This window comes from Prionailurus viverrinus, chromosome F2, assembly GCF_022837055.1.
Source record: "Prionailurus viverrinus isolate Anna chromosome F2, UM_Priviv_1.0, whole genome shotgun sequence".
Lineage (NCBI taxonomy): Eukaryota > Metazoa > Chordata > Mammalia > Carnivora > Felidae > Prionailurus > Prionailurus viverrinus.
This window is the reverse complement of record NC_062578.1, coordinates 62,589,300-62,612,663: the sequence shown is the minus strand read 5'-3', so window position 1 is coordinate 62,612,663 and position 23,364 is coordinate 62,589,300. Positions and strand designations below refer to the sequence as shown.

The 23,364-nt window shown below is 41.2% G+C and overlaps 1 protein-coding gene and 1 long non-coding RNA gene across 10 annotated transcripts in view; both read left to right on the top strand.

Annotated features, from left to right (window-relative positions):
• The window catches only part of SAMD12 (sterile alpha motif domain containing 12), a 384,154-nt gene extending 377,131 nt beyond the window's left edge, over positions 1–7,023 (top strand). For 7 of the 8 annotated variants that reach the window (XM_047842709.1, XM_047842704.1, XM_047842705.1 and 4 more), the window contains one exon: positions 3,033–7,023. In XM_047842709.1, coding sequence (XP_047698665.1) covers positions 3,033–3,065 — 33 coding nt within the window. In that variant the 3' untranslated portion in view covers positions 3,066–7,023. The remainder of the gene's footprint in view (positions 1–3,032) is intronic. The other variant, XM_047842706.1, reaches the window with a different exon arrangement.
• Positions 7,024–15,969: 8,946 nt separating this feature from the next.
• Positions 15,970–23,364, top strand: part of LOC125156371 (uncharacterized) — a 49,726-nt gene continuing 42,331 nt past the window's right edge. For both annotated transcript variants that reach the window (XR_007148564.1, XR_007148563.1), the window contains exons 1-2: positions 15,970–16,079; positions 16,667–16,746. This is a non-coding gene — a long non-coding RNA (uncharacterized LOC125156371). The remainder of the gene's footprint in view (positions 16,080–16,666; positions 16,747–23,364) is intronic.

Genomic DNA, 23,364 nt, shown 5'->3' with positions numbered 1-23,364 from the left:
AAAAAGAGCACCATCTGGAAGATCACGAACTGCCACTTTACATTTTGACCTCAGGTAGCTCTTCTGTACCTGAAGACATGATTCCAGCTGCAGATAACAAAACTCTAGGGCAAAGGGATGACAGCAGAGTCCATCACTGTACATCTGTGATAGAAAACCAGTGGTTCAAGCCTGACCCGAGGCCAATGCCTTTCACATGCAACCTGAGTAAACAGAGGCCTCTTGCTCCCACATAAAGCCCAACTCAATGTGGTGACACAGTCAAGTGAAAGACAACTCATTGTGAAAGCATCAAGGAGCAATGAATTCCTTACTCTTCCGTGGAAAGATGGTCAAGGGGGCATTACGCCATAGCACGCGCTTCTCATGGGCCATCCGTTTGCCAAAGGCCCAGTTCCCACTGCTGCCATCTAAGTTCTCTGTCTCACTTCCTAAACCCTCACTTGGTGTCTCTGTGAACTCTACGTCTGCCTCTGTCAGTGTCTTACAAGAGTATCTCTCTGCTCTTCCTATCATCTGTCTGTGTAACATAGATTAAGTCTTCAATTTTCTTCCATGCCCAGCAGGGCCCTTTATAGTGCTGACTGGGCTGATGGATAAACACAGAATCCTGCTTAGGAGAGAGGAGAATGGGAAAGGCTATGAATATTTACACTTTATATATGTGTCCCTGTCACTCCTGCATGTCGCTAGACTGGGACATACCTAAGTCTGAGCACAGGTTCAATCCTCACAAACTGTGTGGCTTTGGTTCTGGGCCTCAATTTCCTTATCCATAAAATGGGAATATTCCTACCTATCCTAAGAAGTGAACTGAGGAACCACAGGTGAAAGAGCTGTGAAGTACAGTGGACTCAGCTTATGTTAGTGTTTATGAGGTTATTACAGATCTTGACACATCTGCTTTCCATCATCTGTTAGAAGTTCATGTGGAAAACATGGTTATTTGGAGGAATAGCAACTGTGATAAGCCTAGTTCTCAACTCTTGATTCAGGGTTCAATGTGTAGTGATTAATTGGAATTCACTATTATCTTTATTCACTTTTAAATTTTATTTTATGGTCATTCATAGGAATACTTTTCCAAGGTCACACGTTTTTCCAGAGCGGATTTTAGAAGTCTCAAAAGGCTGGTGTACTGTGTCAGGTTCCCAGAAATTCCCTAGGCTGCCCTCTTCCCTCGCAGGTTGACCTGGGTAGAAGATTTTTATCCATGTTGGTTTCTGTTCGCCCCCTTCAATATTACTAGAGTTTTATCTCTCTTTTTTAAGGTTTATTTATTAATTTTGAGACAGAGCATGTGTGAGTGGGGGAGGGGCAGAGACAGAAGGAGAGAATCCCAGGCAGGCTCTGTGCTATTTAGCACAGAGCACTACACAGGGCTTGAACCCACAAATCGTGAGCCAAAATCAAGAATCAGACACGTAACCAACTGAACCATCCAGGTTCCCCTAGAGTGTTATCTCTTAATGGAACTGCAAAGTAGTTATTTTTGAGGTAGTATTAGTATGAGTACGGATCCTTTCATTAGTCACTGCTCGTGGGTCATATCTGCATTCTTGTGAACCTAATTTTTGGTGTTTTGCAAAATACTTAAGATAACAATAATAAAAATCCTAGCATTTTCTTCCTTTCACTTACAGTTCTTTTCTATGCATATGTGTAAGTTTTATAGTGTAGTATATCATAACTGTTTACCATGAAGCTACATAATCATCATAATTATTACTTGAATAGCCATATAAGCATCTATCCTGCTAATGCACCATCATTTACTTAACCTGCATTTTCAACAATGGAAGACTCATTTCCCAATTTTTCCACTATTATAAATAATCTCTGGGTTGTATATGTGTGCATATAGTTTCTATCATTTTTTGGAGATTGTTTCCTTAGGATACACTCCTTGAATGGGAACAGTGAGTCAAAGTATGTGAATTTTTAATAGTTTTTAAATAAATTGACATTATTTTTCCAGTTTACAATGCCATCAGCAATTTATTAGTATACTACTTTCATTGCAACCTTATCAGTAGTGTGTATTATTTTATATTTAGTATGCTTAAATAGTACCTTACTTTTGTTTTTGCATTTTCTCAAAAACAGTAAGTTGTAATCAAACGTGCTTATAAATTTTGTGTTCTCTCATTATTTTGAAAAGCCAGTTTTAAAAACTAGGTCAGTTTTTTCCTTTTTTTTTTAACATCAAGAATTCTTGCTATCTTTCTCTTCCATTGCCCAATAGTTTTGTGTATTAAATAAAGCTAATGTTGATATTTTTCTGAACAAGACATTCCATGGCACTCTCATATTAACTAATAAATGAGGACCTCCATATAAGGAACTATAGGGAGGACTCAGATAAAATAAAAGGAACATTATAAAATAAAAAATTACAAAACCCAGGAAGAGATCTGCACCAGCATTCCCAAAGTCAAAAGCAAGATTGCAGTGCAGGTAGTTCAATCTCTGGTCAGACTTTGACAACTTTCTCTGTCTCTTCTCTGACCTGTTCAGCTAGTCTCACTTTTCAACTAGCAAGCTCAGGAGCTCCAGCCATATTGCTTCCTTTTGGGTTTTATCCCAGGAAATCTCCCTGATAAATAAAACCACCATTATCACCACCCCCCCCCCCAACACACACACACACAAATGCCTTCACACCACTCCCAGTCTTATCCTGTTCCAGATCAGGTAACTTCATGAAGCTCTATAATGTATGAAATGGTTTCTCAAACCACAGACTAGGGGGGGATGAATGCCAGCTCCAGAGATCTGATTTTGCCCTGCCTTCCAGGCAACTTCGCCTATCCCCGAGATGGATGTTTTCCATACTCTGCCAAATGGTAGAAGGACCATTCCAAGAGCCATCATAAATTTGTCCTGCAGTTGAGTAACTATTAGATCTGTTAGAGCTTTCTCTTTGACCTAAAGGATGTTAGAGTTTGTTTGAGTAGGATAATTGCTTCATACCAGTATCTGGGAACATAAAGAAATGACTCACCGCGTTTTTCCCCTTTTTCCTCTTGCAGCCTCAACCGAGGGTTCTCCATAAACGTGGTTAGCCTTCCAAGCTGCTGTCCTGCCAGTTGATATGAACATGGCCTGTTCCTCACAGAAAGACTAACTCATGGCACCTGCCAGAAGATATCCATGGAGCATTGACAGATTAACCAGATTAACTGAAAAAAAAAACACCCATTCAGTCAAGATTATGGGCTTTGGAAAATCTTAGTTTGCTGTGGATTTTTAAATGAGGTGCATAATATACAGTGCCAACTTGTTCCAAGTGGTCATTGGCAGACCATTAGCTGGAAAATTGCTTCCAGTTTTCATCACTGTGCATAACTCAAGCTCCCTTTGGGGGCTGTCTGTGCCCTTCACTAGAAGTCCTATTTTAGCATGGCAACTACTGGATTATTTTATTATGTGTGCAGATGGCATGATATGTTAGAAAAAAATCACAGCAGTTCTTCAATGTCAGTGGAAGTGTTCACGATACTCTGCCCTGGTAGGAATGTAAACACGTCTTGGTTATGTTAGTTATGACGTCTAAAGGTATTCTGTCCAACTCTTAAGCACTTTATATGAGAAAACTACGCCAAAACGAATCAGCACATTCTGTACCTATGGGAAAACAAGTATCCTCTCTCTTTTTTTTTTTTTTTTTTTTTTTTATAAATCTTGTCCTCTTTCTGGCTCAGACTGTCCAAGACAAACTCCACCCCTAGCATATGGCAGTCATTTGTGGTAGATTGGCGTATATATGGCCACAATACTGTTAGGCTTAACCTGTTGACACTTTAGTGAACCAATTGGATTTCTTGTAGCTCTAGAGGGAAGGAGAAGGGGGCTGGTGGTTGAAACATCTTAGTTCTTGGTTCCTGGTACCCAGGCACAACTTAGCACATGCACATACAGATAAACACAGGGAGCTTGTATGTGGCCAGTGTATATATTCTGTCCTATAGAAGAATGTTTTCAAGAACAAAAGGAGACGGCCATTTAATCAAAGACCATGGTGGGTTGAGGGTAAGGGTGGCAGAATGCCGTTTTCCTGTGTGGTCTGACTTTACAACTTGAGAAGACTTTCTAGGTCAAGTTTAAATCACAGCTCTCTGAAGAGGAAAAACAGCAAGTGTCCCCCTGTGTGCCTAAAGAAGGAAAAGGGCCCAGTCCACACTAGGTTCCTACCTCAGTAGAGAACCTACTAGTCCCTTTTTAATCCTTTCTGGGATTATATCCACAATTAATTCTTTTTTTTACGATGTCTTACAACAAAGCACACTATTGCTTGTCTTTGGGCATTAGAGAAATGTCCACATTGACTGACCTTACGTAATGCTTTTGCTTTCTTTCCCCTGAAAATATAAACTTGGCTGAATCAAAAATTCAGCAAATATGTTCTGTGTACCCACAATCCCAATCTGGGACTGATAGGCACTGGAGGCTTTTCTTTAAATATATATAACAACTCTGGGACCCTGCCAGCACAAGGAAGTTTGGCATCTTAGGGGGTCTCCATACATGGTCTGCTCTCCCCCGGGGGCCTCAGGAAATGCACAGCACTTTGGAAAACGCTCCCCCTCCCCACTGAGATTTGGAAAGCTACAGGGGAAGGGAAAGAGAGCCAAATGTGATTTGGGTGAGTCACCTCATAGGATGACTCACCCCAACCTGTCAGGCTGTATTGCCAAAGAAGGGGGCTTCCAAGAGGGAACTCAGAGGGATTTCAGTCACCAACAAGTTCTGGCCTCTCGATGGGTTCAGCCCAGGACCACCAGGCCCTCACAGACCCTAATTCTTCACAAATCCAGAATTACGAGGCCAAACCCTGTTGCCAATGCCCCTGGGGAGAACATTCCAATCTCTACTGCCCACCTCTTGAATTTCACTTCCAACAGCAGGGCTTCCTTCTTCTTTCCTTTATCTAGCACACGTTTGTTGAGCACCTACTGTGTGCCAAACATTGTGTTGGGGTAACAACAGGGTACAAGGCCGGCTCCCCATGTCCTTCTGAGACAATATCTCCTCCTCCCAAACCCTGTCCCTGTCCCAGCTTTTCTACAATGAAAACAGTATTCAAGCAGCATTCACCTCCTGCCAGAGGGACCTCAGAAAATGCACATGGCAGCAGGCAGTTCCCTTGCCTGAGGAAGTAGACAGTGGAAGAAGAGGTAGTGGACAGCATCGGGACACATATTTGGATCCTTGTGCACAGCCTGCCCTTCCAGGGCCCGGACTTTGCTGGTTAGGGCTTCCCCCAAACAGCTTTTAATTCCTTTCCTTGATAGTCACCCTGGTCATCTGTATTCCCATCCTTTACATAGGCACAACCGTTCATCGTTATGCTGGATTCTCTAAAGCTCCAATTCTAAACTTAGTCTTGGGGACACAGAAGAGGACCTGCTGAATCCAAAAGAACTACCAGCTGCTGAAATAGTGTAGCTGGGAATTTGTTGGTTCACTAATTGAGGGTCGTTCGGAGTCGACCCTTTAGTTGTTACAGGTAACAACCTTGGAAAATTGGACATACTTTATGGTGCAGGTGGTCATCCAGTGATGCTGGTTCATCCTTGCTTTGGCTTTTGCAAAATGTGTTCTGAACAATTAAATAAGTAGAGTTTCCTAGCTTTTTTTTTTTTTTTCAGTCAGAAGTGTGCTGACAAATTTTTAAAAGGTGATGGCTAAGGGTGGAGATGGGAAAAGGCAAAGCTGAAGTCAATGAAAGAACCCAGTTGAAAATGGCTTCTCTATAAATGCCTTAATTCCTGGTGTATCACATATTTGCGTAGTAACTGTGACTGTTTTCCAAACTGTCAGCCTCATTTTGCAGTCTTTGGCAGGGAAAGTTTTGGAAACATGGAGGCATAAAATCTGAGCAGTCACTTGCTAAACCAGCAAAATGGAGAACCGACTTCATTCACAGCCTTTAGGTTCTTTGTTCCGTGTTAAGCCACGATTTCTGGTTGTTACTTCCTCCTGTGCTGTACCTTATTCCCAAGATGTATGTTGGAGATTTTACCTCCCAGAAGTTCAGGAATGGCTGTGGGGAGTTTTGTTTAGTAGGCAGCGGGAGACCTGGAGGTAAGGGATAAATATTTTGATGTCTAAGGGCTATAAACTGTTGATGCTTAACTTTTCCTTTTACTTAAACCTGTGCGACGCCTTTTATTGAAAGGCTGACACCCACACTTGAGCAAGAAAGACACTCTTGGGAAGGAACAGAAATGAATAATTATCAGACTCTCTGGGGGTGCCAAGGGGATTAGCTTATACCAGCTTGAGAACTGAATTTGAGATGCAGAGCATCGGTGGTTCTGCTAGGGTGAAAAGCAAATCACTTCTGTAGTTTAAGACATACCTAGGGGACAGAGATCCTGCAAACTTCCCTATGGATGATGGCCACCTGCAGACCCCTGCACGGGCTCTGTGAGCTGTGTCGCTACACACTGGGCTTCTACCTCCAGAATGGGGGAAGCAGCCCTGAGTTCTCTCCAAAGTCACTTCTCGGTTGCTCAGAGGTTAACGGTCCTTAGTTCTGAGGGAATTCTGCCATTTTTAACACTCAAGGGGAAAAGGAGTATCAACCTTACTGAAAATATAACCTAAGGATACAAACCTCCAATGGATTTACCCCAGTGTTACTTGCAAATGCTTTCTTTGTCTGCAAATGTCACCTGATTGATTTTGAATGGGAACTACAAAAGTCTCTCTGAAGAAAAGTTTAGAAGACCCCCTTTACCCAAACCTCCTCTCCCCGGTGCATTAGCAGCTTTATTCTTGGTGATGTTTTCCTCTACAATCTTTAGAGTAATTTTGTTGCTTGACAACTAGACTTAAGACTGCCATAGACTCTTTTTAAAAATCTAATCTTTGAAAATGACATAAATTCTTTTATGCCTTAAAGGCTGTTTTTATTCACCTCTCCCACAACCCCCTCCACCTCACTTTCTTGCTTTGTTTTTTTTTTTCTTTTAATCTCTTCTTTTAACAAAATTTCTTGGGTAGATTTTGAGTATTCTCTAAAGAACACAAACAGAAAACCTTAACCGTCCCCCTTTTCCCCAGTACTGACTAATAATTCCTTCTTATGCTTGATCTTGGTGAAGGCTTGCTGCCCGAACAGCAGTGGATGTGTATTCACATCTCCAGGGAGTGACTGGTCAAAGCTGCTAATCAAAACTGAACCCGTGAGATTATGAGCAAGGACAGACCAGGAGATGCTTCTGCTCGGGGCACAGCTGGGGACTCTATTTCAAAGACAAACAGGTCCTGCTCCTTTGTTTTTTTAGATCTGCATCTAATCCTGTGGCCAGAGAACTGTCTTATGAATTCTGCTTTGTCAATGTGCATGATTTCTGGCACCACTGCATAGCTTCCAGGTCAAACAGGACCACATTTCCATTCTTTTGCTCTGGTGACTTACTCTAGTGGGGAGACAAGGAACATTCTTTTGAAAGCTGACCACCTGTGGGAAGCTTGAGGAAGAGTTGGCCATGTGCACAGGGAGGTTCCGCTGCACCTTAATAAAAAGAACAAAATAGATCCTTCCCTGGAGATTCTCATGTGGGAACGTGGCCGGAGGGATAATATCAAAACTGGTTTTCTTCTGGCCATTATCTTGGCCCTGCAGGGAAAATTCTGGGCTAGAGTGCGGGTGGGAGGGGCACCATTTCTAAGATCTAAAAATTTTAGGATGAAATTCACCTCTAAGATAAATGGAAAGGAGGAAGTGCCAGTGAGTATGGGACCAGTTTTAGACCTCTTGCCCAACAGCACCAAGACAGACGGATGACTTCCACAGAGCAGCAGAAAATGGGTGTAGAAGGCTTTGTAAGATGGGAGTTCCATGCACCATGTAGGGCTATTTTACGATCTTGAAGAGCCCCAAGCACTCTTACTTCAGAGTCTCCCTTCTCCAGTTACATCAAACACCAAAAAGCACCAACAACATGCACCTAATAAAATTTCAAAGTTACCATATGACTTGCACAGAATTGCAGTTGACTGGTTGACATAACATTAAGTGTTGTAGATACATTCTTTGTAATTATACGATATTCTTTTCATATTTTGGAGCCAATGGTTGAGGGGTTTCATTTATTTAACGGCTTGTTTTGTTGCTGTTGTTATTTCCAAACCTCAAACATTTACGGAAGCCTTAGGCTCTTAAACCCAGGCCTTTAGGCCTCAAGTGCAGAGTGATAGAAACAGCCCTGCTGACGTGAATGATAAGAAGAATGTTACATTAATCCAGTTGGAGATACTAATACGTAAAACAATGAAGACACTGAAGACGCTGCTGGTTGCTTTCTGCATTGTTATAATCTTAAATTTCAATAATTTGGATCAAAGGAAACAAACAGGGTGTTTACGCATGGCTTTGCCCTATGAGCACACACACAGCTATCAAATGTGCAATTCTAAGCTGAGTTGATAAGAGCACACAGCTCTGTTTTATGTGACTCTATTTAAATACAACCCTCCCCAAATTCGATAACAATGTATTCAAGAGTTCTCTTTAAAAAAAAAATCTGAAACAAGAGATTCTCATTAGATCATTATTTCTCCTGCGGTTGGGGGAGTGATTTTGTGACCTGACTTTGAAGAAATACTTATGCTTGCCATTAAATACAAGTGTCTGGTCGTTGCTCTGCTCCACAAACTGATGGTGGCCACCTCCCATTCCGCAGAGGAAGTTGGCTGGCCTCCCCCTAAAATAGCACACGTATCATGAAGATACCTTTTGAAGCTCTGGTTAGTCCCCCTATTCATGCATAATTCCAAGAATATGATTTGGATTGAGCAGCGTCCTGGTCTTTGATTATGTCACCCCTAAATCAATTTGAATTATATATTCAATTATATATTATATGTATTATAATATATAATATATATAATTTCCAAGATTTTTTTATTGACCACCATCAACTGCGTTTAGTGTGTGTTTGCATTGAGATCTGCCAGTTGACTCTGTGGCAGCTTTGAACAGTTCCTGTTTCCCATACAGCAGAAGACCCTCACACCAGCTGCAGAAGTTTTGGAGTGTGTGACCAGGTTCTTTTTCACATCAACAGGCCCCTGTTTATAGGAGGGAAGCTTAAAGAGAATTGGGGCGAGGGGTGGGGATGGGGGATGCATTCGCGTTTGAACACTAGAACCTTTATCTTTTCCATTGTAATGCAACTCTCATCTCCAGGCACCACGAAGAGAAGCATTTGCCTCTCCAGTACCCACTGGAGGTAGTTGGGCTTTTACTGGCTTAAACTCACATGTAGGCAATTTGAAGGCTCTCTGGGGCTCTGAATGGTTTGTCCACCACTACCTTTCCTCCACCAATAGAAAAATGCTATCCTTACAAGGCCATGTTTGAGAAGACCATGGCTTTGCTAGTGAAAGAAGTTCACATCGCAGAGAGTTGAATAATGTTAGGCTCTTGACTGCACCGTAAGTCTCAGTCATGCTTGGCACAGAAGCAGCTAGTCTGCTGAAAAGCCAAGCCAGCACAAATATTTTGAAACTAATTCCACTAAAACTCTTGTGTCATTAAACCATACTACTGTAGTTCCAATTAATCCGACTCTTTAATATCATTAGCCACTAAATTAAATAGCTGTACCCAAAACTTTAGAAAAGATCAATATTGTAACAAAATGACATATTAGCAGTAAAAAGTACCTGGGAAAAGAAAATATTGATCTATTGTGGTTTATATACTGGAGTTATTTTTAGGACTTTGTGGATCTGGCACTGCTCTGAGAAAGGGGAAGAAGATGTTTTGAATTCAAGAATACTTGGATTCAAGAGAAATTGCCCATTTCTCTGGGCTTCTGCTCATGTGTCCCACCTTAGCAGACAGTGTTGTCTGCAGGCTAAAGTGAGCTAAGGGGAGAAGGTGTCCCATGCCACTAATATATATGCAATTATCATAGTGACCTGGGCTTTAATTGTGAGCCCTTTCTCTTTATGCTTTCTCCTTGTAGCTGGTATTACTGAGAGTCCATTCTGGGATTAGAAAAGAAAAGAAAGAATGATAAGAAAGTAACAATCAGCATTTTGCAGGCACACACAAGCTTTTTCTAATATATAGGGACCAATCTGCAGAGCCCATGGCCAAGTATCTCCACTTCTCTGCCTCCAGAAGACAGAGTTAACCTAGCCGAGGGAGAGAGCCTCAGCTTTGGCTTAGTGCGGGGGGGGGGGGGGGGGGGGGGGGGTTGTCACCAGTCCCCGGGTCGGAGAAGAATAACGAAAGTGTGAAGTTGACAAATTAAGGGTCACAGGAAGTAGAGAGCCCTATCGAACTTCACTGATGAGCTACTGTCTACTAGCATTTGTCCTAGGGAAGAAAGAAGAAAAATCACACAATGTAAACTGAACGGATGACTAGTAGGGTCTTCCATTCCCTCCCCTCAGTAGGGTATGACGGGGAAATCTCATGAAAAAAACTGGTTCACAGTTTTACAAACACTAACAAACATGGACTATAAAAAGCACATTTCATAACACAAAAGCCTACATAGAGGGTAGAAATTTTTATAGCTTCCTTGAGTGAGCAGTTAAACCAGCAGTCTGAATTCTCTTAGTCCCCTAAGAGTGGTTAATTAAATAAGCATTTTCCTTATCAATTGCCCACAACTGTGGTTTTTTTTTCTTCTCTATGCACCCTAAAAAAACTCCCAGGACGAGACTTAGGAGGACTCAAGCAAGTTACATGGTAAAATCAGAGTGCCTTTTCTGTTGGATGTTCACTTTGGTTTCCTGCTTTCCCAGGACATACGATGTTTAGAAACTTTTTTCTCTAAACATAAGAATTATTGTGCACCACAATCTTGAACCAACGATTTCCATATCTTACGCAGCTATCAACTTGCCAATTCCCTCTGGGTCTCCTTTATATTTTCTTATAGTGTTTCTTTCTGTTTTGGGTTGTCGTCAAAAAGAGTTGGGGGGCATGATTCTTTTTAAATCAATAGAAATGGAACTGTACAGATTTTTGCCCCCTTGTATCTGTGAGCATGATCTCTATCAGGCCTGAAAATCTGCTTTATCATTTTGTATATTTGACTATTTTGTATTCAGCATTACTTGATTCCTTATGTGCATGGCAATGTATTAAAATGTGGGATTTCTATTACCGTGTAAAAGTGTTTTGATTCTGATTTTCAACATATATCCTTATAAAAAAATTGCATTAAACTTTTTATTTCTGTTTTCTTCAGCTCATCAGCTTTGCAGAAGGAAAAGAAAAGTTAACAGCATTTCACTTTCCCTGTGTTAGCTAATGATGCAATTCATGGTGGAAAATTGTCCTCAATTATGCTGTGTTTCCTGGAGAAATAATGTATGTGAAATGGATTGGTGGCCTCCCTCCAGCTCCCAGCACACAGAATTCCCCCAGCAACAAATCCCACCAGCATGATTGCTATTACTGGTGAAGGCTTTAGTGTTGAGCACAGCCGGGCAAAAGATGCAATTCTCTTCATCTCCAGATCCTGGAAAGAGATGGAAGGAGATGGGACAACAGATCTTGCCCACCAATTTGCTTTCACCCCACAGAGTCTTAAGTGCTTATAATAGCATGATTGATGGCATTCCCCAGCACCTCCAGTTCTGTCTGTCACAGGTAGTGGCCAACAGTAAGCTACCTGTATTTTATCAGTAGAGATACTGACCTTCAAATAACACCTGCCCAGGAGATCTGGGGTTAGAAACTAGTTCTCCCAAACATGTGGCACAGCCAGTTGTGCATTTCAGAAAACATCTAGATACACTCCACTCTCAACCACGTATTTAAAAGATGCCAAACATTTTTTTTCTCAAATTAAAAAAAATTTCACTGAATAATACAATGCACCAAATATAAACAACAGACCATTTGACCTGCTCTAAACTACCATTTTCACCCTTTCTTTTCTCAAGGAGACATCCTAATGAATACTTATAGCCACTATGACATTACTGAATATGATGAATTGCTTCAACTTATACTAGAGAAACACTTCTTTCCCAGAAAGGAAAAAGCACTTATAAATTGCATGAAAAAGAAAGGAAACACCCATTGCCTTTTTTATTATATGTTTACTGTGAATATAGTTTTGGGTTCCGCCCCGCCTAGAAAAGTCTTCCAAAAGCAAAACCCGTGATAATCTTTTAAGTTAGCTTACTGACTCAATGTGTAAACCTTCTAAATCTGCCTACGCACCTTATAACTCTAAAAGCACAATTTTCTCCCACTCTTAATTCACACAGATTAAGAACATGGAAAATGGGGCAACATTTTGCCATTCTTGAGAAGATGTAAAACTAGAGCCCCCAACATTTTCTTCATATTGACCTTTCTTGGATAATTTCTGACCATTCCCCCTCGTTTATTTGTCTCTCCTATCATTTTCTAACTTTTTCTCTGTCATTCCTCTGCCTTTAACTGACTGCCCCCTTTCCATGTAGTTGTCTTCTTTTCTCTGCCTTACCTTCCTCTCCATCTTATCTCCTTCTCTTTCCCTTTTCAGTCTCATCTCAGTCTCTCTCTTCCAACCCATTTTACCCTTCTCCTTCTTTCTTTTTCTCTTATAACGTAGGGTATTCATCTTCTTGGTATTTGTATCCCCACATCATGGTGCTTAATTGTTGCTCAACAGAGGTTAGGGTTAAGTGAATTAAACTTGGTGTCATGTTCTTCTCAGCTTATTTTCCTTCTTCCTGCTGAGCCCAGCAAGCCCTGCTCCAATAAGCACGTTAACTCAAAGTAATAAAGACTAAAGTCAGGTGTCTTTTCTGAGGTAGGTGAAATCTTTAGGTAGCAGATCACCTAGGCAGCTTTAGGTAGTCCCAGCCAGGCACAGACAGATTCCCCTACCATTTTGCCAGGCAAAGAAAAGTTTCCCTGCTATCTCAGTGTTTTGGGAACTCATACTTGCCTGGGCAAACATGGTGGCCGTATTGGGATCAAGTACAGTCATGTCATGAGCAGCTCAGCTGAGACCACCAAAATTATTTATTGACCCAAGATTATTCAGAACCTAGTAAGACCTAGTGAGACCTAGTAAATGTATACTGCAGTGCTAGGTATTTTGTACCAGAGAAAGCTGTCCCCGGCTGATGCGGTTTCTTACGGTGATTATGAAATCACAAGGGTTATTAATACATTCCCCTTCACATATCTGTTTTTATGGCATCTGGGAAAATGTACACTGAAAAATAGCTTTCCGTTACCTTTCCTGATTTTGTACGTATATTGAAAAATCAACTAAAAATAAACTTTAAGAAAGACAACCACATTCTTGTTTTGGTATAGTTGTTTTGGTATAGCACTGGGGAGGTGTAAGGTGGGAGTGGATAATGAGAATTGCATGCGGTTTTTTCACAAATGAGCATGCCCCCATTCTCATGAGAAATGGAAAACTTGCTGGGGTCCTGTTTCTCACTTGTATCTGTCCTTTGGTAGTAGAATCTGAATATTATTAGGCACCCCCTGTTGCCCAGTTTCTGCTGGCAATTCCAAGAGGGAACACTGATATATCTAAAAAAATTTTCCAGATTTTACTTGGTCCTTAATGAAACGCCCAAAATGGAATGTGTGGGTGTTGATATGGGTATGTGTTACACAGGCAATATCCCAAAAGTCCTTCTTCCCATGCATGCCGCCCTCATTATCCATCCAAAGGCAGCCACTTCTGTTCCTCACCCCAAATCCTTCTCCCTCTGTCACTCTCAACTCCCAATCAAGAACTGTCCCTGCCACCAGACTTTTCTGGTTCTGTCCTCCCTCTACACCCTCTTTACTTCTATTCGATACTTCTCTTCTCCCATCCAAGTACTAACCAGGCCCGACCCTGCTTAGCTTCCGAGATCAGACGAGATCGGGCGCGTTCAGGGTGGTATGGCCGTAGACTCGATACTTCTCTTCTAAATCTCGGCCCTTGCCTATGCAATTTCCCCACTTTTGCCTCTCCAGTTCTGCTTTTCTCTACCAAAGTCACTGATTCTGCCTCACAAAAGCTAGTAAGTATTAGATTATTTTTTTTTTAGTGAGCAAGGGAGGAAAAAATGTGACAATATGTTTTCTTCATAATTTTCTTTATCATTTTTTTACAAATAAGTCTTTCTCCAGAACTGTCGACTAGATTTTTTTAAAAATTAAGGGTAATGGAAGATTAATGCAGTTGCCTTTGATGGCTCAAATTCTACTTCCAGAAAGTAAGTCTGTGTATTCATTTAACAAACGTAGAGGCTATTCAACCTATGTGCCAGGAACTGTGCATGGTATGGGGCTAATTGTCGATGACTCAGAGATAAATGACTTTTTTTTCCTGCCCTTAAAGATTGTACCTCCTAAGAGAAATAAGGAGCTCAACATATAATTTCTTCTTTAAGAATCTCTTATTAAAATGCAAATATCTCTGGAAGGATAACTGAAATCCCTACTCATTCTCAGATGCTGGGATTGCAGAAAGATGGAAAGTTACACAGTCAAGTAAGCTCTGAAAACATGATTTATGTTATTTACCCCACTCCTAGAGACACATGCAACACATTAGCATATTAAAGGCTCTGAGAAGTCTTGCAGGAAATAATCATATGCTTTGTTCAGCGCGGTACTTTCCAAATGCATTCAAGCACCAACAGTTTCCCCCAGAGAATACTAACAACCCACAGAACAAGCACTTTTGGAAATGTGGGTCCATGCCAATCATTAGCTTGACAGCAATATGTTATTTCAACCAGGTGAGTGCAAAGGCCCTCAGAAATAAATGGTGCAAAAAATGAGCTCTCCAGCGAGTGATGGAGCAGCCAGAAAGTGGGCTAAAAACGAACTTGCTAATGTGTATTAATAAAAATAATTATAGAGCAACACTGTGAGCCTATCATACTCTAGCCCTGCCATCATCCATGGCTGCGAGAGGGGAAAACAGTAGCCTTACTTGGACTAAGGCTCATATACCACTGGATTTTAATATTGTTTTTTGGACTATTAGGGGTTTGGAATAGGTGGACTCCAATATCTTACACCACAGAATTTTAAGCTCAACTACAACTTTGCCCCATCTTACCTCCAATTTTGCTTTTAAAAAGAAGTAAGCATCCATTTAAAAATCTAGACACTTCAGTCCACTGTAGCTTACCTTCCTTCTTAAGCTTGAAAAATATTTTTTAGTGGGGCACCTGGCTGGCTCAGTCAGCGGAGCTTGCGACTCTTGATCTCAGGGTTGTGAGTTCCAGCCCCACGATGGGCGTAGGGATTACTTAAAAATAAAATTAAAAAAAAAAAACTATTTTGGGGGCACCTGGGTGGCTCAGTCAGTTAAGCATCTGACTTTGGCTCAGGTCATGGTCTCTCCGCTGGTGAGTTCGAGCTCCAAGGCTGACTCTGACAGCTCAGAGCCCAGAGCCCGCTCCCTCTGCCCCTCCCCCACTTGTGCATTTTCTCTCTCAATATAAATAAACATTTAAAAAAAAGCCTACTTTTAAAAAAGACTTTTAATTTTACATAGCTTTGTCTCACAGAATTATGCGAGACTTTCAAAGGAAACAAGTTTGGAATACAAGTTGAGCAACTGCGCCAAACACACAAGCCCACAGTCGGCAACTTCACCAACACGAAAAGGTATTGATTTTGATTGGTTAAGCAAAAAAAAAAAAAAAAAAAAAATCTTTAAAATTATTTTTGCACATATGGAACCAGGAGAAAAAGAAGTCAAAGAATAAACGGTATCAAATTTGACATCTTTGTTACTCTTCCTTTCATGACACCCTATGAGAAATTAAGTTAGGGCAGTTCGCGACTGAGTTCACAACTACATTTTAAAGACGGGTTCCAAAAGATTGCCACTAACTTTCAGGAGAGATTTCCGAAAGTTCGTGCGCGTGCGCGTGCACGTGCGCGTGCACATGTATGCGTGTGCGTGCGTGTTTATGCGTGCGTTAGCACGTGCCTGCGTGCGTGTGCACGTAGTCGTTGATGGAGGCTGGAAGCGAGAAGGAAGCGGGAAGGTGGAAGAGATCGGAATAGTTTCAAACAAGGCCCGATTCTCCTGAGGTCAGCTCGATTTGCCCTCTAATCCTGGGCGACGCAGGTAAATTCCTGCCTTGGTTTTTACTTTGTATTTGTCTCTGTTACGTTCCAAAATCATCCGAATAACTGTTTAGGTTTTTAGTTATTTTATTTTATTTTGAACAACAAAAATTGTTATGATGAGAATCGGCCCTGACAGGTATGTGATAATTCTGCCTGAAATGCAGTTTAACTGACAAGAGCAAAAACAATAGCTGCCTTGACTGAGTGCCCACTATAGGTCAGGCATTCTTTATTCTACCTCATGTAATTCTTACTGTATTCTGTTAGGTATTATTACTCCCTTTTAATTGAGCAGTGAAGAGATCAAAATTTAAAGGGATTAAATTCTCAGACCTGGTCCTACAGCTCACTTAGCTATTTATGACTGGGAAGCACAGAATCTCAGCTTCACACATATTTATTGAGCCCATACTACCCACAAGGCACTGCGCTAGATAATCCACTAGCCTTGACATCATCACTGGTCCTTGACCTCTCCAGATCACAAGTATTTTCAAAAATCTGCTGAGAGCTATGGATGCTCTATCATAAAAAAAAAAAAAAAAAAAAAGTACACAACACAAATCTTTGCATTCATTTTCAAAGGGTTCAAGGATCTTCTGAATCTCATCCCATTGTAGGAACTGCTGCTGTACTCAGAGAATGTTGTTCAGAAGGGGAGACAGGTAAGTACATGGGCCTTAGATCCATAGCCCTCATCTTGGATTTTCAAGCTTCTCAGTGCTTCCAAGCATGTCCAAAAGACCAGCTAACTCAGTTCTGGATATACGTAGTAAAGGTATTGCTATTGCCCAGTTTCTGTCCCAATGTGTGAAGTTGAAAGTGTAATGAGTACTTCTGTTAACAAAAATATTTTTCATTATTGCCCTTGGTAAAAAAAAAGAAGCAAATAGACCCACTCTTGCCAATGCCGATTCCAACATCTGTCTTCCAACATCAGTATTAATGTATTCTCTTCAAATTAGGACTTTTGATTTTCTGTGGATAACAAGAATATTAGCTGTGCCTTTTTCATGCTGTTTCTGTTAAAACTTTAAACACTTCTTTTGGTTCAATGTGTTGTTCAATTCAGCTGAGGTTGGGGGGTAAGATGTCTATTAGTAGGAAACCAAGTACACATCCTGTGTCCTCATATGGTATCATTTCAAGCTTGTCAATTCTTTTTTTTATGTTTATATGAATGCTTTTATTTATTCATAACCCATTTGCTTCCACAAAGTAGTTGAAGCAATTCACAAGAAAATATACCATAAAATAGAAAGTTATAAATAAACTACAATCAGGATCAGAGAAATTGTAGAGCAATTAGGATATCGAGACAAGGATGTAGGTTGCAGTCTATATACTCTGGCCATCATTATTGAAGAGAAATTAGAAATTTCATGTCAACCTTGAGGCAATCAAAGATCTGATGCAGGATTTACAACATCCATAAAAATAAACATGGATGTCTAGTGGAGAATACAAAAGTCACATGAATTTTTAACATAAACAGAAGAAATCATACTCTCTGTGCTGAGGGCTGTGCCTCCTGGAAGTATGAGTTCAGTCTTTTCTGATGATGAGGGTGAAAAAGTTGGAGAAGTACCACTTTGGGGGAAGTCAAATTTTCCTTTCCACATAAGTCTGAGAAAGATTTCTTAATGTATATTTCTAGATGGGACCCTGAGTAAAGCTGTAGACAATATCCCTATAGCATATGCAATAAAGGTTTTCAAGTAGCTGCTTCTTAGGATGTCCCTCAAAGGCAACAAAGGACACAGCAAGGATGTATACAGCCCAGTGGAAAAAATCCTGTGAGCGCATAATCATGTGGTTTCAGTTTATGAACTCCTTCCTAAAGGATTGAGGATAAGGAATAAGCTAGAACCCCTAGCAACCAACCTCAGTCATAATAGCATCAGCTTGTAATGTGTCAGGCACTTTAATAAATTCTTTTGTTTAATTTTTGCAGTAACTCTCCAAGGTTGGTGCATTGGTCAAGACTTTTTGTTGCAGGTGCCTGAACCCCAACTCAAACTGCTTTAAGGAGAGAAAGAGAGAGAGAGAGAGAGATTTATGAGTTGGTGTATCAAAAAGTCCAGGGCTAGGTGAAGCTTGTGGCTCTCCCAGTATCCACAGGTGCTGCTTTTTTGTCTGAGTGGGAAAAAATGGCATCTCACAGCTCCAGGTTTACATGGAAAGAGACTTGGTCTTAAAACATCCGTGCCAGCCTAGAAAATAGACTCCGATTAACCATTTTGGGGTCTCTTGACAATCCCTTGGTCCAGTCAGTATGTCCATGAGGATGTGGCTCTCTGATTGGCTGGCCCATGGGAGGGAAGGTGAGTCCCTACATTGACAAGAATCACCACCACAAGAATCCCATGGTGTTAGAGGAGAAGGAGAATTTACCACCCCCCCCCCCACCCCACCACAATGGATGCAGGACAGACAAAATGACCAGACAGACACTGCAGGAGGTATCATTATCCCCACTTTACAGATGAGAACATGGGGGCCAACAATATCAAATGGCAGAGACTAGATGAGGTTGTAAATCCTGCCTTAGGCATAATTCGTTAGGTTACGCTGTGGTAACCAGAAATGAAACCCCGAATTTAATGGTTTAGTACCCTCAAAACTCACCTTACTCACCTTACATGCCTCACTCAGGTTGAGGTTTAGGGGAGGCTCTGCTCCCACAGTACTCAAGGACCCAGGCCAACAGGGAAGATTCTAGCATCTGGAAGACCTAGATTCCAGGCCCATAAAGCAGAGGAAAAAAAGAAGCATGAAACACTCACAGCCATTGGTCACAGCAGGATGGTTAGGGAATCACTGGGGGGATGGAAAGGCTGGTGGGATGTACATAGGTATTTATGAGTATTAAATATCTCTGCCATTTAGGTCTCTATGACTCCAAACCTTTGTCTCTTACCTGCCGTACCTCAGTCACGTGTTCCTTGAGTGCCACAGAAGCAAATGTGAGCAGTCAGAATTTCTGGGCAGCCTAGTCCCCTAAGAGTCATGAATGAGAAACAGATGGATATACTAGACCCTCAAGTGATCCTAGGAGAAAGGATTTAGAACTCAGCAGGCTTATAATGGCTGTTCAGCCTTCTGCCTTCCCCTCAGGAGCCACAGAGAAGGGGCGTGGCGGGGTGACTGGTCTGTCGGACTGCCTAGAGCTGGTCCAGCTTCCTTCAGGCTGCCAGATACGGGCTAAACCTCCAAAGCTTGTGCTTTGAAGCTGCGATTGTGTTTCTGAATTTAGCTCTTCACATGATTTGAATTCCTGTCTTTAGTGACAACAACAGGCTGTGATGCTGGATGCAGGAATCCAAGGGCATCTGGACTAATCAGGAATAATCTAGATAAATCCTTGCCTCATTAATGCCCACTGTTTTGATCCCAAACACCTACCAAGTTCCATATCTGCAAGAGCCAGACTGTGGACCTTGAACACCCTCTCTGCCTCTCTCGGCTAAACCAGAATTTGACTGGAGAGGTAACATCAGGCCTCTTTTCACCTGGAGCCCAGGTCTTCAAAAGTTTCAAGAGGAAACCTGAGGCCAAGAGGAAAGAGAAAAGGAAGCTTTCCAGATGAGAGTGCTAAGAGAAGACAACGCATCTAACTTCTTTGCTTCTCCTACTGTAAACTCTACCCCTAGTGCCACGGCCACCCCCTCAGATGGCCCTGAAGACGCCATTATTGAGAGTTTCCTACTTTCACATGTAATATCTGGGGAGAGACCACTGACCCTCTCCAGCTACTCCAAGTACTCCCTTACATGGCCCAGTGATGAGACCAGCTGGCACCTTTGAAGTGTCAGCAGAAGTGATGACACTCCCTAACCCCCTGGGGAAAAGCAAGGAACAGCCAGTGTCTTCTTCCACCCTTCTCCTCCGGGCATCCAAGGCCACTTGGGAGGTTACATATACCACATGGTGAGGCTATAAGGAGAGATGCCCCATCTTATCAGATTTTACACGTGCAAGAAATAAAATTTTATTGTGTAAGCTGAGATTTCAGGATTTGCCTGCTATGGCAGTGAGCATTAATTATCCTAATCCAATATGAGAAATGTGTAAAAAAATCTTAATGTTTAAAAAAATCATATAGAGGGTGCCTGGGTGGCTCCGTCAGTTAAGTGTCCAAATCTTGGTTTCAGCTGCGGTTATGATCTCATGGGTTCGTGAGTTTAAGCCCCATGTCAGGCTTTGTGCTGACAGTGCAGAGCTTGCATGGGATTCTCTCTCTCTCCCTCTCCCTCGCTCATGCATGCTCTCTCTTTATCTATATAAATAAATAAACATTTTTCAAAGTTTTTTTTTTTTTTTTTGGGAGAGAGAGAGCACAAACAGGGGAGGGACAGAGAGACTGTCAGCACAGAGCCTGATGTGGGGCTCAAACTCACAAACTGAGATTATGACCTGAGCCAAAATAGAGCCAGACACTTAGCCAACTGAGGCACTCAGGTGCCCCTATATTATTAATTTTTGAGTCATAATGGCACTGTGGTTTGTACAGGTGAATGTCTTATTCTTGGGAGGTATTTGTTGGACTATTTAGAGGTAAAGTTTCATGCTATCTGTAACTTACTTTAAAGGTTTCAACAACAACAAACACATGTGTATGCAAACATATAAAGACCTGCACACCTAGAAGAGGGAGAGAAGACAAATGTGGCATAATAATGTGGATTTAGGCAATGGAGAAATGAGTGTTCATTGCATATTGTTATTTCAACTTCTCCGTAGATCTGAAATTGTTAAAAAAAAAAAGGGGGGTCTCCACTCCTACTTTCTATCCTTTGTTTTGCTGTATTTTCTGCACCTCGAGTTCTTTGAAATTATGTATTTATTTATGTCATTGATTATTGGATCTTTTTCTTTCACTAGAATGTAAGCCTCTGGGACCAGATGTTTGTCAGTCTGATAAACCAGTTTATCCCAAGTATCTAGACCAGAGTAGCACTCAATTAATAATTGTTAAATGAGTGAGTGAATGGCCCATCCAGATACCTTGACCCATGCTGGACCCCGGCCTCCTTAAGGATGAGTCAGGGGAGAGTATCTTGAATACCTCCAACTCCCCAACAACCCAAGGACTCCCAAAACAACCAGCAAATCAGCAAATCTGATCTGAGTATGCACACTCAGCCTCATGGAGCTACACAAACAGGGAGATTTCGGTCTCCTGAAACATCACACAGGTCCACATACAACAAAGATGGCTGTGAGGGCCCTTTTGGCTTTACAAAGGCACATTAGCAATGTTGCCCCATTGAACACTCAGGTATAGCCTACAAGATAGGTAAAATTATTAGCCTGTTGACAGAGGGAACCAAAACACAGAAGGGCCCACATGATTTGCCCAAGGTGCAACACTTTTATTATTTTTTTATTTTTTATTTAAAAAAAATGAACACTTTTAGTTGGCTAAGATGCAAACCCTGCTCTTCTGACTCAGAACATTTGTGCTTTTCACTATATATCAGACCATCTAAAAATATTACAGTTACTAACAGGCAGCATTTCTAATTGCCAAATGAGTTCCATATATATATATATATATATATATATGTATATATATATATATATATACACACACACACACACACACACACACACACATCCCCAAATAGTTCATTACATGAAAGAAAACAGGGATCACTTGTCTAAAAGGTAGACCCTTGTGATGTACAATGACAAGTACTTATTTTGTCATTGAGATGGAGGTTCTAAGGGCACTGGTTTCGAGCTAAGCCTGGGTCCTCGAAGGCAAGTGCTTTAGTTCCTTAATCCACTAGCTTGCCCTTTTGTACTTCACCTCCATAAAGACAGTCAACCCATTACAATAGTGGCCTCAGAGCTCTAACATCACACCGTGACAACACCTGACACCTTGTAAGCTACACAGAGCCCTGTCTCAATCAATACTCGAATGGAAAGCAGAAACTGAAAAGAAATTTCAAGCATTGCAAGGAATAGTGCTGCTCGCTGAGAAGGTTGCCCTCTTAACCATAAGTCAATCCGTACCACTTGCCTGATAGGAAAGGGGGGGCAGTTAAAAGCATTGTTCTATCTTATTCCGGAAGCAGAAAGCCTGACTCCTAGGAGCTGGCACTTATTAAAAATCCAGTAGTGCCTTCTGGTTAGACTGGAATGCCTTTTGATCATGGTTCAACTCAGGTAATTACATTCCCATCCAAATTTCCATTGGTCTCCAATTAGCTCAAACAGGCTTGCAGAATTTGCTATAAAATACAGTGTTAAGCTTAATCAGTGCAATGATCAAATATGTATTTTATATGTTAGAAACCTATGTGGAGGTAACTGACTATAAAGGCTATATTTAAGATCTGTTTGGGGACTTTTTCCTTTCTTTTCTAAAGCAACCTTATTGACATATAATTAATATATACCATAATTCACCCATTGTAAGTACACAATTCAATATTTTTAAGTATATTCACAGAGCTGTTCAACCATCTACAATCTAATTTTAGAACATTTTTTTATCGGCCAAGAAAAGAACTCTGTCCCCATTAGCAGTCACTCCCCATTCTCTCCAGCCCTCCCCTTCCTCCAGTCCCCAGCAACCGCTAGTCTACTTTCTAAGTCTACAGATTCGCCTATTCTAGACACTTCGTATGTATGAAATTATACGATGTGTGATCTTTTGTAACTGGCTTCTTTCGCTTAGCATAATGTTTCAAAGGTTCATCCGTATTGTAGCATTATCAGTGCTTCATTCCTTTTTATTCTCGACTAACATTCCATTGTATGAATATGCAACATTTTGCTTGTCCCTTCATCAGTTGATAGGTATTTGGGTTGTTTCCACTTTTGACTAATAAGAATAACACTGTCAGAAGAATTCATCTGCAAGTTTTTGTGCGGACATAGGCTTTCATTTCTCTTGGGTATATACCAAGGACTGAGGTTGCTAGATTGTAGGTAACTATATGTTTAACTTTTTCAGGATCTGCCAGACTATTTTCCAAAGTGGCTGAAACTTTTTACATTCCCCTTTGCAATGTGTGAGAGTTGCAATCTCCCCACATCCTTGTCAATACTCGTTATTGTGATTTTTTGATGATAGCCACCCTAATCAACATGAAGTGATATCTTAACATGGTTTTGACTTGCATTTCCATAATAACTAATGATGTTAAGCATCTTTTCCTGTGTCTGTCAGTCGTATGGTATATCTTCTTTGGGGAAATGTCTATTCATATCCTCTAATCACTTCTTAAATTTGGTTGTCTTTTCATTGAGTTGTAAGCATCTCTATA